The sequence below is a fragment of the Hemicordylus capensis genome, chromosome 4 (assembly GCF_027244095.1).
Source record: "Hemicordylus capensis ecotype Gifberg chromosome 4, rHemCap1.1.pri, whole genome shotgun sequence".
Lineage (NCBI taxonomy): Eukaryota > Metazoa > Chordata > Lepidosauria > Squamata > Cordylidae > Hemicordylus > Hemicordylus capensis.
Window position 1 is genome coordinate 105515641 of NC_069660.1, and position 13726 is coordinate 105529366.

The following is a 13726-nucleotide window of genomic DNA, read 5'->3' on the forward strand; positions in this document are numbered from 1 at the left end:
GGCAATTCTCCTGTTGCTTAGGATTGCGACACAATGCTAAGCAGGTTTACTTGAAAATAAGGCACCCCAAGTTCAATGTAGCTTAGTGCCAAGTAAATGTGTTATTGCAGCCTTACTAGGAAGTAAGCTCCACTGAATGCAGATTGACTTACTTCTGAGTAAACATGCAGATCACTCTATTAGTCATTGTATACTGTAGTTTCCACTTAAAACTCTAGACCTACCCCTTTGCTGACACAGTCTCAGTGGTTACAAGTCACTGGTACCACAAAGCCAGTGATGTACTTACTGGTTTGAGTTTTGGACTAGGACTGAGGAGATCTGAATTCAAATGCCTATACAGCCATCAAACTCAATGGGTAACTCTAGGTCAGTCCCTTGTCTCTTAGCCTAACCTACCTCACAGGGTTGTTGTGAGGATAAACATGAGCGCCTTGGAGGAAGAGTGAGATATAAATGTAAAGATAAATAAATAAAAGTGGATTGTTGCCGTGTCTCAAAAATATGGAAACAATTCTGAATCTGAAAAAATCCAAAAGGATGGAGTGATCATTTGGGATTTTCAAATGTTTGTGGTAACTTAATCAGGAAAAATAGGCTTATATGAACATGAACTTGTGAAACTATCCCTTTAAGTGTGGACTGAAAGAATGGCAGTGGCAGGGGGAGACACTTCTTACCATGCTGTAACCACATATTTTGGGCAAATAAAATGAGGCAGTATATATTTTAAGGGTTAACATGCTTGTTAAGCAATTGCCCTAAAAGTCAGATAGTAGATTCTAAGCTGTGTATGTGATTGTCCAAGTGGAGCTAGGAGTTCCCCCCAACCCGCACCCCCGAAATCATGAAGCTGACAAAAGGAAGGTGAGCTTGCCTGAACTGAAGATGGGAGGGAGACCCTGATCTTAATGAAGACTGCTTCAGTAGCGTAACTGGGACTGGCAATAGAGGCTTTTGTCCACACTGCAGACATGAAGACAGACAATAAAACAGCACTGATGCAATACCTGGCATAATACTCTGTACTCCCACTACCTCCCAGTTAAAAGTCTTTTTTGTATTGTGCATGCACATGTACCAAAATCTGGCTGCACTGCCTATACAGAGCTGCTTTTTTGCAGGGGGGGCGGGCGGTCCTCCACCATTATAAAAAGCCAATCTGATTAAGGCTTATGACGTTCAGAAAGCTGAGCTGCTTGATTTTTAGAAAGCCATGGAGCACGACTCTCTGCTTTCTAGGTGCCTGTGTGCTTTCTGGGGTCACTAACAAAAGAAGTGACTTCTTACTTCAGTACTGGGAAACTATAAAAAATAAAGTGCCCATATAAATAAAGTAATAATACATTAATAATAATTAATGTAGGTTGTAGAATTGCTTGCATGCTAATAATGGAGGTTATAGAATTGCTTGTATGCTGTATGACAGGAGGTTGTCCTATGGGCTGCTTTGTGGTTTTATAAAAGGAATTATTTAATATATCATCATAAGTTGGTTTATAATAACATATTGGAAGAGTGACTACTGAGAAACAGAGGCTAATAACAATGTTCCATTCACTGACTTTCGAACAACCAGTATTTCCTCTATTTGGTACTGTCTTTAGTTTCCTGTCAGCACTTCATTTCTGAGAGAGTAGCATAGGATGGAAGGTAGCTGAGGGATGGCTGGGAGAAACTCTGGGCTTCTGGCTTGAAAGACCACTCTGAGCAAAGTGTGTGAGACAGAACCGTCAGGTGGTGACTGATTGAGGAAGCCAGCAGGGGCGGAGAGGTGAAGGCAGCAGGAAGGGCTCCTTTGAGAGAGAGGAGAGCACTCTGTTCAAAGCCGGCAGGAACTCCTGCGACTGCTGATATACATGTTGTTGGGCTCACTCTCGGCAGCCTGTCTGTAGCCAGCCCAGGGGGTGCTGAAGGGAAGAAGGGCCTGAAGATGAATGAGTAGCAGACCAGGATGAGGTGCGACAGAGGTAAGCGGCAGCAAGGCGGAGGGGAGGGGAGGGAGGTGATTCTTCTGCTTGCTAGAACTTTGACTAGAAAGCATGGCAGCCTCTGAACAAAAGCAGATGGATTGTTCCCCCCATTTGCATGACAGAAACATGCCCGTTTCACAGGTGGGACTATATCTTATGCTTGTATCATGCAGAGACTACTATTACTGAACGTATCATTAGAATAAATAATATTATAAACATGGCATATGTCTAGATATAAATAAATATTTATATACATATAAATACTAGTGTAAATAATGTTCTAGACAAGGCAGAGCTCACAGAAACGAGACCGCTCCTGCTGAGATGACTGAGGATTTATATCAGGCAGATGAGGTAGTCCTTTCATGAGGCAAAGTGAGGTAGTTGCCTCAAGCAGCAAATTATTGCGCTGCCAGTGGGGCTGCAAGATGTGCCCCACCACCTCATGTGCTCCCCACCGCTCCCCACCATCAAAACAGCTTTCAGCAAAAAGCTGCTCAGCAAAAAGCTGCTTTGAGACAGACAGCCCTCTGCCTCTCTTTCCTCCCTGTGCTCCTAGTAAGAGTCAGATTGGTTGCCTTCCTTTCCTCATGCTGTTTGCAAAGCTTGCAAGGAATGTGAGAAGAGAAGCGGAAGCTACTGGCAAAGGGAGCTGGCTCCTGCCAAGGAAAGGGGGCAAGGCAACATTTGGTGCCTCACCTCATGTTGCCCTGCAGAGTATGGAGAAGGATGGAGAATGAGCCACAGAGAGACACAAAGGAGTGGAGATGTAAGGGACAGTCATATAAAGACAGAGGGACATGAATTTGGGAGAGGCATTGTCAAAGAACTAGGTTTTAAATTAAAAAAACATAAGAGGAGGAGATGAGGCCAGGCTTTCTGGAAAACGTTACTCTTGGTAACAAGCCCTGAAGCATTGTCTATCCCACCCTCCTAATCCATAGTGCATTGTGGGGATAGTCTTGCAGTAATTGCTGTACTTTGTTCCTAGATTTTTTAAAAGTTCCAGAATTTACTGTATGATATTATTTGCGGGCAAAATTGAGAGAACAAAAAACTAGCTTAGAAAAATACAAAGACGAAAGAAATATGGATAGATCAACTCTAGAGAAAGAGAAGGCACAAGTCACTTGTTATTTGTGTGTGTGTGTGGCGGGGGGAGGGTAGATTTGCTGATGTTTGCCATTGTGCAAAAGGAATTAGTTGGAGTAAGGTCGTAATAAAGATTTGCTTAAAATAAAGTGTTTTGAACTCATAACATGATGTGGAGTGGGATGGGGGGAATGCATCTCATCACAATAGCACAGGCACTGTCTAGAAAGTGTCTATGACACTCATGCCACTGCAGTCCACACAGTGCTCGCAACTTCAATACATGAATGTGCTAGTTGTGGGGATAGACCAGATGTTTTTAGTGAGAAAATATTGTAGTTTGAATTTGTAGTTTGAAAGTAATGTTTTACTTTCTGTTTTTATTTTGTTGTAAACCACCCAGAGACATAAGTTTAGGGCTGTATAAAAATATGTATGTATGTATGAATAAATAAATCTATCTATCTATCTCGGGGGTGGTGGTGGTGCAGAGTGTGGTAGAAGTTCCATAAAAGAAACTCAACCTTGCAAGTGCTTGACAACTGTACAATTAGGAATTAATCAACTGGAGGGGAGGGTGGATGCTATTCTAGCCAAGATAAAAGAGACAGTGAAAGGAGTGGGGGAAAGTGGCCAAAAGGAGATGAGCTTGAGTGGAGTGCCTGGAGCTACAGGAAGCTCAATGGGAATGGAGAAAGATATGGTCACCAGGAGGTTTACACACTGGGCTTTTAAAGCTTGCATCTCCTCCGGAATGGAGGGAGTGCATTCACATATCAGCCAGATTTACCACAAAATCCCTGAGAGTTATCAGGCAGCAGTTCACACACAATTCTGGTTTTTCACTGCACGTTAGAATGTAGCCCGATTTATATCTGCAGTAAAAAAATCCACTTGTTGCATCAGTTTGGGGGGGACAAGTTCGAGTTCGCAGTAAAGCTTCTCAGTAAACTCACGATAAAGCCTGCTGTATGTAAACGTCCCCGGGCAGAGACCGAGAGCTTTCAAAGTGAAGACTAACCCTAAAGTTGATTTTTAAAAAACACCAAAAAAACTATGGAAGGACTTTCATGTCTGTGTGTTTGTGTGAAATACAATAGCCTAAGGTTAGCATGTTTGGAGTAGTACCAAGTACATTTCACTCCAAGACATGTTACAGTATTTAAAAGAAAGGGCTCACACTTCTGCTCACTTTGCTCCTCTGAAGAATTTAGGCTCAAAATCATTACATGGTTAATCTTTTTAAAATACAGTTGAAGGCCCCTCTTTATTGTTCTCGAGGACATTTTCCAGATTATACTCTGCAACATACCTGCAACATGTCTCCTAAATGCCCCTCTGTATTGCCTGTGTTTCCACATCGGTGTCAGCAGGGTGCCATTCATCTTTCCCATGCCTTGATTTGAATTTTAATGATGTGTTTTTGCCCTACAACATTGTAAATGTGCTGCAGGAAAGCAGCTGTATTTTTCCATTGTAGGGAGCCTTGTCCCCACATTGTATGCATTGTAGAGTGTCGCAGTATGGGCAGTTCTTTGCCCCCCTCGTCCGCCCGTGCTTGCTTCCTCTGGCCCCTCGCCACAGGGAGAGAAACAGAGAGAAATCTTGGCTTTCCCCTCCTTTCCTCCCCACAGCTTCCAAACCACACACCTCCCTCCTCCTCCGCTTGCTTCCAATATAACTTGAGCTTGTCAACACAGAAGGGGAGGGGAGAGCAGCTGAGCAGACTTCTGAATCCAACCCATTCTCGTGCACTTTTTACTGAAGAGGAAGCCCAGTGAACTAAATCATTCACTTCTGTGCAATCTCACTTACTTACTACAAGGCAAAGGACAGGGAGAGAGAACAGTTACTTACTTAAAAGGAAGTCCATTGAACTGAATCATGATTCATTTACGTCTGTGCAAGCCCACAAGCCCTCACTGGAGGAGCACTCCCCTCCCCTCTCCTATTTATTTTTTCCCCCTCTGGAGGTGCACCAACTCCTGTCTTTCCCCCTTCCTGGCTTGCTACAGGATTCCTATTTGCTCCTCACCCCCCTAATAAGCAGTTCCCTTGTTTTGTCACTCCAAAGGATCTCCTCCCCGTTCCTCCTCTTTTTCTTTTTTTAAAGTCCCCATTATTGCTTGCACAAGCCTGGAATGATACAAGACAAAGTTAGATTTTTGTTTTGCCCCCTTTCCCCCCACCCCCCCCTTGCAGGTTACTCATGGCAGCTGAGAAGTTACCCAAAAAAATTTCACGTAACCTCCCACCTGCAATTCCATTGGCCCAAATGGAGCAGGAGATAGGGCAGATAAACTCATTTCAAGAATATGGACAATCCTGCCTTGAAAACAAGTTGCAATGGATGGAAAAGATGAATGGCCACCAGCCTACAACAAAGCATTGAATAATGCTTTACTCTCAGTTTTAAACCATTGCACTATTCCATTACACTTTGCAATGCTTTAAACATTGCGAATCTTGCAGCCTGGAAAATGCCCAGCCTAACTAATTATTTACGTTGCTCTACAAGGATATTAAATGAAAAGGATAAAAAACATGCAATGAATTATTATTATTACAGTATATGGTTCAATGTATTATATAGATGTAATAATATATCTTTATAAATATATATCTATAGAGAGAGAGCTGTATATACAAGATACCTGAAGCTTATTTTTTCAAAATAAGTGTGTATCCACTGGAACCTTGATGCAGAATCTGGAAGTCTGAACATTTTAAAGTCCAGCAAAGAAAAGAGGGTTCAGGGCAGTGACCTCCAAAGGCTCAGAAATCAGATATTTCTAACAGCCTATAAGAGATCTTTTGGGAGGGTGGGTGGTACTGCAGTGCCCTTCTATTCCTGAGTCCCTTCCTAGTCCCTGATTCTGCCCTGTCAGTCTTTCTACTTTCCTCTTTATTATTAGAAATCATGTGTTTGATTCACCTCCTTTACTTCTTACAGAGATGAATATCCTGGTATTTTAAAATCTTAGTTGTGTTCATGCATAATCCCAGTTAAGAGGAGTGCCTTTTCTTTATTGCAGACACCTTTTCAGAAATTAAAATGGTTTTAATATAATCTCTCATTATAGCTACATCATATTTATTTATGTGAGGTCTTTTTACAAAACCCTGGCATACTGCTCTACAATGGTAACTGTTTCTGTAAATCCAGCTCTCACTCCCTTCTAATTTTCCTACAAGGGCTGAATAGGATGGCCTTGAGGACAGTATGGTACAGTAATGAGATTGTGGGGTGTTTGGCTTCAAGTCAGGGAACACAGAGGATTTCTCTTGCACTGAGCAGCAGAGGCAGATCTACAGTTGAGCAAACGGGTGCAATGGACACAGGTCACTGAGCCTTTTCCAAATTTCCAACATATATAATAATTTCCCCATAGAGATAAATGGGGGGGGGGAATTATTAATAGCTCCCAAATGGCTGGGCAGAAAGCTCTGAAATTTTACATGGTGGTCCTACATGTTTTTAAGAACTTAAGAAAGAAAGAAAGAAAGAAAGAAAGCTCAGTAAGTGAGCTGATCCCCTTGAACATCTTCACCTGTAATGCTATAAGACTAGCATATGAATTTTGAGAACTTTCTGCCCATGTTATAACTCCATTCTGGAGTTATAACTGGGATTACAAAAAATGAGGGTTCTACTTTGATATGAAGGCAAGGGGCAGTTTCCTCCAAATGAGGTTTAGATGATGGACAGAGTCGGGGATTTAATTCCAGTTAATTTTTTTTAACTTTCTGTCATGAAACAAAGCAGTTATGACACTTTTAAACAGTTTCAGAAACTTTTTAAAAAGTTCATTAAAAATCTATGAGTGAAGCAATAACCCTGAAAATCCATACACTCCATGCTATCATCATGTGATAGCATATAGTGTTTAATTTATTTCATCATCAGCATCAGCATCATCATCTATTACGGTCCACAACCAGCCAGGCATTACAACAATCAACAGTTACAGGCAGTACAATTAATAATAAAGTACTCTAATACTAAATAATAATGAATAATACTAAATAACTAGCTCAACCCACGCAGAGGATCTGCACACTAGTACTTGATTGTGTTGGAAGTTAAGGACTCTGCGCTGGCTCATGCCTCAGTGACAGAAGGGGACAGACTAGAGGGCTAGAGGGGTCAAGACATTGGTCATCCCTTCTCTACTGCTCTGATACTATCCCTTTGATATGTAGATTGCTACTCTTAGGGACTGACTTCCTGCCTGCCTCGTCTCTTCCTCCTTTCCCTTTCTTCTCCCTTGCAACACACACACTTCTCTCTCCCCGCACCATGTGTGCCGAGATGCAGAATCCATCCCTCTGCATCCAGCTAGATAGATAGATTAGAGATACTATCTCTCCACTTTACTATCTAGAATGGAGTTCACCAATAAAGACTCCTTATATTGATTTGAAACTATGAACTGGCTCCAAGTTTCTTTTACTCTCAGCATACAAGCATGTCTAGGCAGACTCCGCTGTGTTGTGCCTCAGTGCACTCTGCTGTAATAGAAGGGTATCTCTTACCAGAGAGAATTGCCAACAGATTGCTCCCAACACCCCCTGCCACAGCACCCCTCACCTCAGAGATCTCTCCACCCTCACCTGAGCCAGACTCCTGCTCCTCCTCCTCTATCCCATTGCCTCCATCCCCCTCACCCCTCTTGGTCGCAGCTGCAGCATTGCTGAAGCCTACTGGCCAAGCTGCAGCCCCCTATCCCCAGAGAGCTCCCCACCCTCATCCGAGCCCTGCTCCTGCTCCTGCCCACAGGAGCAGCAGCAGTTTCATGTCCTTCCTCGCTGTCGCCACCACCATAGCCGCTCCTTCCCCTCAGGCCGCTGACAGGCTTGAGGCCATTCCTCGCCCTTCTTGCTCTCTTCCCCTCCCTTCTTTTTTTCTTTCTCTCTCTCCCTTCCTGAGTTAACAGATCTTGTTCATCTTGTTTCTTCATCTAATTCACACAACAGCAGCCTCCTTCCCCTAAAGGGGCTCTTTCTTCCCTCACAACCCCTGCCCACTATACTTTTATATAGAGATAGATTCCTCTCCTCTACAATCAAGAACATCTTCTGACCAGTAACAGTAGCATTCCAACTGACCTTAAGCATCACAGGCTCTTCCTCCCTATCTGCGAATGGAAGCCCCACTGCCCAATCACCATGGTGACCATGGTGCTTCTGCTCTCACAGACTCCTCCCCACTATCTTCATATGGAATCCCCACTGCCCAATCAGGTGCTTCTTCTCATGAACTCTCGTGAGAGCTGCCATACACAGGATTAGCCTTAGAGAATTATATATATATGGATATTAGTACTACCAACCCACCGCCACAGTAACACATATACCTTACATTTATCTTTGTATTTGTTATTTATTTATTTAACATATTTATATACCACCCAAAACATAAGGATTAACCATCTGTTTCTTAATATTACAGGAGGTAGTGCAGAATTTAGCCACAGCATAGGTAATCTCAGCATCAGTAGCAGAAAGAAGGAGATTTACATAAAAATCATCCGGCCAGCCTGGACAGTGTAACAAAATTGGACCAATAAGAAGAGAACTTATATCTTTATAAAATACACAGTAAAGTAATACATGCTCCACTGACTCAATCATGCCTAAATGTTAGGGGCCGAGCCATTGGGAATAGTGTACGATGAAATCTTCCCTCCAAAACAGCCAAAGGTAACATATTTAAATAGGCCAGAGCATGGTAGAACTTAGGGAAAGTAAGTTTATATGGGGAGAAGATTTGTCTGGAATTTCCTACAACCATGCAGTGTGTAATTCATGCTCTGTCCTTCTGAAGCGCAATAGCCCAAGGGCGCTGGCAAATTTATTCTTTGGCCTTAAAAAGGCTTATATCAGCCAAATCTGAAAGCGGGAGACCATAACACCGAAGTTTCTTCTCCACCTCTTTTTCCCATCTAGAGGAGAGGCTATCCATTAAAGTGAGGGCAGCCAGACCAGAAGGGTTGTAAATTAATTTAAACCAATAACTGAAAATAAGCAACCAATTGTGGTCTTCAGTTGGAATTAACCCAGTTTCAATTCTCAGTAAAGTGTTTGGTACACAGTGTGGAACACCAAGAACAGATATAAGAAACTTGGACTGTACTGCCTCCAGAGAATGAAAATGAGGATATATGCACATTTGGGCACCATACATTAATTGAGATGTTACCTTACCCCGGAAAGCTTTCACCACTGCAAAAATAGAATCTAGCCAGCACAGTTGTTATTAGGCAGTGAAGGACTTAAGGGCTCCTTGCAGACCTATTTTGGAAAAGGATAATATTACCGTATCATCCACAAAAAGAAGTGCAGGAATTGGTCGAGAAGGTAAATTAGGAGGGTGGAAATTAGAATGTTGTAGGACTTGCACCAGGAAATTTATATAATAGTTAAATAACTAGAGGGCTAAAATACAGCCCTATTTTACACCCCTCTGAACTGGGCCTGCCTGGGCCTGATAAATGGCCTGCTGATTGCACTCACCTTCAGATAGTTGTTTTGATGACGCATGTGAATAGGAGCAGGCAGTCTACGATCAATAGAGGAACTCTCCAACTTTACCTACAGTATTTCCCTGGAAATAAAATTGAAAGCTTATTTGAAATCAATAAATGCAGCAGAGTTCCATGGGGCCTAGAGCTGTACTTCTCTACCAAAAGTTGTAAAACTAAACATTGATCTATTGATTAGCCAGATCTGAAGCCTGCCTGTTCCTCAGCCAGAATGTTCTCATTGTCTAACCAGGACCAGAATTTCCAACATAAATGTCTGGCATAAAGCTTCCCCACTACACTAAGCTAATCAGCTGATGATTTGCAGGCTCAGATATCACTCCTTTTTTTATAGAGCAGGACTATTATCGCCAAGTCCTTTTAATTTATTTAACACCATGTTAAATTTCAAAGCTTTCTGCCAAGCCATTTGAGAGTTATTAATCTTTTTGAGTTTCCCAGTGATCCCTATGGGGAAATTATCCTTTGGGGCCCATGTTCAGTTCTCGCACACAGCCCCTTTCAGATCTTGTTGTGCCACTGCTGAGCAGAGGCTTTGGTCTAGAAGACCTCCAACTTCCTCCCAACTCTTAAATTCTATGATTCCAAATAAAGGTACAATTTCATGAGTTAATCCCCACAGAAAAGTGTGCCAGTGAAGAAGGGAGCATATATCTGCAATCTTCTGGCATAAACAGGTGAGAGGGTCACCCCTCCCTTTTCCTTAAATGAACTTATACTAAAAACATTTCTTGTAAAAGAGGCACCAGACCTTTCTTGTAAATGGCTGGGTCTGATCACTCATCCACTATGTGCTCCTGACAGAGAAAGAAACTGAAAAGAAAGTAAATTTATCTGATATGCTTCGTACCTGATGCAACAACTTGAAGACAGCAGGCTTTCACAAACAATCTGTAGAAGCTTGGAGGGGAAAGTTTCCAATCTTTCTCCTGATACTGAAAGGAAAGGAGATCTGTGACTGAGTAGTCTGTAGCACAAAGTAGTCTATGCAAATCCTACTATACAGTTAATTCTCTGGTTTTGACAGCAAGTATGGATATACTTAAAGAACTTGGTAAGCAAACTGTCCCTATTTATTGGAACAGTCCCTGTTTTTTGTACCTGTCCCTGGTAAACCACTCTTCTGTTTTTGTCCCTGTTTTCCCTTCTAGGAAGACACGGTGTGTAGGGGGGTGGGGTGCTTGTCTTAGCATGTTTGTTAGTGTAGAGACAGTCCAAGTTCCCCTTCCATCCACCTGATAACAGCCTATCCAGCTAGCACAGATTGCTGAATGTGTTGCAGTTGCAGCTACTCTATAAAAAGTACAACCCCAAACTTTCTGAAATTAAATGTTATATTAACATTTCTTACATTTTAAAAAAGGAAACTGTTGTGGTCCACTGCAGAATCTAGTGCTGGACAGAATCAAGTATCCCATGTTTAAAAATAAAAAATAAAATAAATCAAAGAATGGCTCGAAAAATCTCCAAAATGAGTGTGAGACACCTTTAAAATAAGAAGTTAATTTGCATATAAGGAGAAGCAAATAACTTAATATGCATACATCACAGCTTAAAAACCAGCAAGCAATCAACCAAAACACTGTTTATATGCATCACACACACATCTATATAAATCTATATAAGATAAAGCAGAGGCCAGCTACAAGAGTGGAGAACAAATGCATTCTGAAGTTACAAGAACAGCTTGCCTGCCTATTTCAAAACTGCATTCATAAATAGAAAAGTCACAGGTTTTCCAGTGATGCTTGCTGCAGCTATGAACCATCTCCTGTAACTTAGAGAACACCATGGGAAGCAAAGATGCATCGGAACACCCTCTCGCTACTCCATGCCTGCTGAACAGCTGGATGCCACCATGGGTGCCCACCACTTGGCTTGGGTGTCTGTCCTTGCAAACAACAAATGTTTTCGACATTTCCTTTATTCTTGCCCAATGAACCACAGCACAGTGGGCATATTGATGTTACAGATACTGGCCAGAAAACCACCTGGTTAGTTGTCTGCACAGCAAACAGATTTTTAAAATTATTTTTCTCCCAACATAATCCATTTCTTCTCTGCACCACACCCACATGGGAAGCCCAGGGATGTAACTATAATAGGGCTAGGGGAGACAGTTGTCTGGGGGCCCACTGCCTTGGGGGACCCCCCAGAGGCAAGTCACATGACTGACTCCCCCAGCCATGCACCCACCCGGGCTTCCTTCAGTTGTATTCATCCTCCGAAACTGATGTGAGTGTTAAGACCTGGAGCTACCAGAACAGCATGTCTTTCTCTAGTACCATTAAATGACTTGCATCATCCACAATTTACAAAACCTTTTAAAAAATAATTTAGCATGATGTTCTATTGTGGCACACACACACACACGCATATGCATATACATATTCACTATGCTTTTTGTTACCACTATTCAGCCTCATTTAAGATTTCTTTACTTCATGAGTTGAGCTTCAGGGAAGGGGGGCATTTAAAATCTTGTCTCTGGGCCCACTCCAACCTTGCTACACCCCTGGGGAAGCCAATCTGGCAATTATCTGGAAAACAGCTTAGTCTATGCATATGCCCTAAAGGAACTTTCAGGCTTCTTCTTCCAGTCCAGTCTAATTAGATGCCCATCAGATTCTCTCTTTCTCTTGCCAAACCTTGCCCATCCATGTCCCTTTTCTCTCTCTCTCATGCCAAGCCTGAACAGCTGGATAAGAGGAAGTGTGGAGAAGAGGAAAAGAGATTAAGAGAAATGACATGGGGATGGACCAATGGTCTGACTCAGTATATGGCAGCTTCCTAAGAAAAGAATAAAGGGCTTGAAAATGGCTGGGAACAGTGTTCCCTCTAACGGGGATTCCCAGATGTTGTTGACTACAACTCCCAGAATCCCCAGCTGCCATGGATTTTGCATGAGAATTATGGGAATTGTAGTCAACAACATCTGGGAATCCATGTTAGAGGGAATACTGGCTGGGAGGAGAGGGAGAAAATGGGGAGGGGAGAGAAATGGGGGTGAAGAGAAATGACAGGGGGGTAAATAAATAACTGGTGGAAGGGAGTGGATGAATGTGTGAGGCAAGGGCAGCCGGGCTGCAGGAGGCAGCCTGGAATGTTTTGTAGGTTTTTCGGGGGGAGGGGAGAAGAGGAGAGTCTCATATCATGGCCCAGTGCCCCAGCCAGGCCAACCAGCTCTGGCTTCTTCTCTCCAAGCAGGGGCTCCCCACCAGCCTTGCTCCTTCCCCATCCAGCCTCCTGAGGCAGGAGCCCGAGATGCGTGTCTATACACTACAGAAAGAAAAGCCACCGTTCTGATTTCAAATAGGACAGCAGAATGTTATATATGGAGTACCCCAATTTTGTAGAATTTACAGACAACCAATCATTTCATGGGCAAAGGAGTTTTTAAAATGAGTTTCTTGTGAACTGATTTGCCTTGTTTTGAAGCGAGTGTACAAAAATAGACTTTTGGTGGGGGAGCATGTTACAAGCACAAAGCAAAATAGTAATGTTTAAAAGGGGAAACATGTTGAGAGAACCATTTTCTCATATTTTGCTATTTAAGCCATTTTGAGAACTCTCACATGTACAACACACACACACACACACACACACACAGAGTTCCTGCAGGTGGTGGGGGGGAGAGAGAAAGTTAACCCTTTTTTACTCTGCTACTGCCGATCTCCATGAGACTCAACATTAATTCACAGGGAGTGCAACTGCACCCTGGCCTTGCACCCTCCCTGGATCCGCCCCTGAGGCAGAGTGGAGAGCGGACCACGGCAGTAGCAGCAGGGAGGGAAGGGTAGTGCCAATCGACTTCTACAGAGAGAGCAGCAGCCGCCACCTGTCTGGCTGCAGAGATTCCCTGCCCTGCAAGAGAGAGGCAGGCGCCGGTGGCCACAGAGGCAGGAGGGGGCCAGGGCTCAGGCTGAGGGCGGGGCGCTCACACTCTCAGATGGCAGTAGGGTGCACACAGGCAAGATTCCCTGGTGGCTGCCCTGCAAGAGAGAGGCAGGTGCCAGCGGCCATGGAGGCGGGAGGGGGCTCAGGCTAAGGGCTTGGGGCACTCAAATTCGAACAGCAGCAGGTTGCAGAGGCGAAGGGCACACCGGGAATTTG

General features: G+C 43.3%; 1 protein-coding gene across 4 annotated transcripts in view; it reads left to right on the forward strand.

Annotated features, from left to right (window-relative positions):
• The first annotated feature begins 1748 nt into the window (after positions 1 to 1748).
• The window catches only part of IL12RB2 (interleukin 12 receptor subunit beta 2), a 50497-nt gene continuing 38519 nt past the window's right edge, over positions 1749 to 13726 (forward strand). For all 4 annotated transcript variants that reach the window (XM_053247444.1, XM_053247447.1, XM_053247445.1 and 1 more), the window contains exon 1: positions 1749 to 1970. In XM_053247444.1, coding sequence (XP_053103419.1) covers positions 1955 to 1970 — 16 coding nt within the window. In that variant the 5' untranslated portion in view covers positions 1749 to 1954. The remainder of the gene's footprint in view (positions 1971 to 13726) is intronic.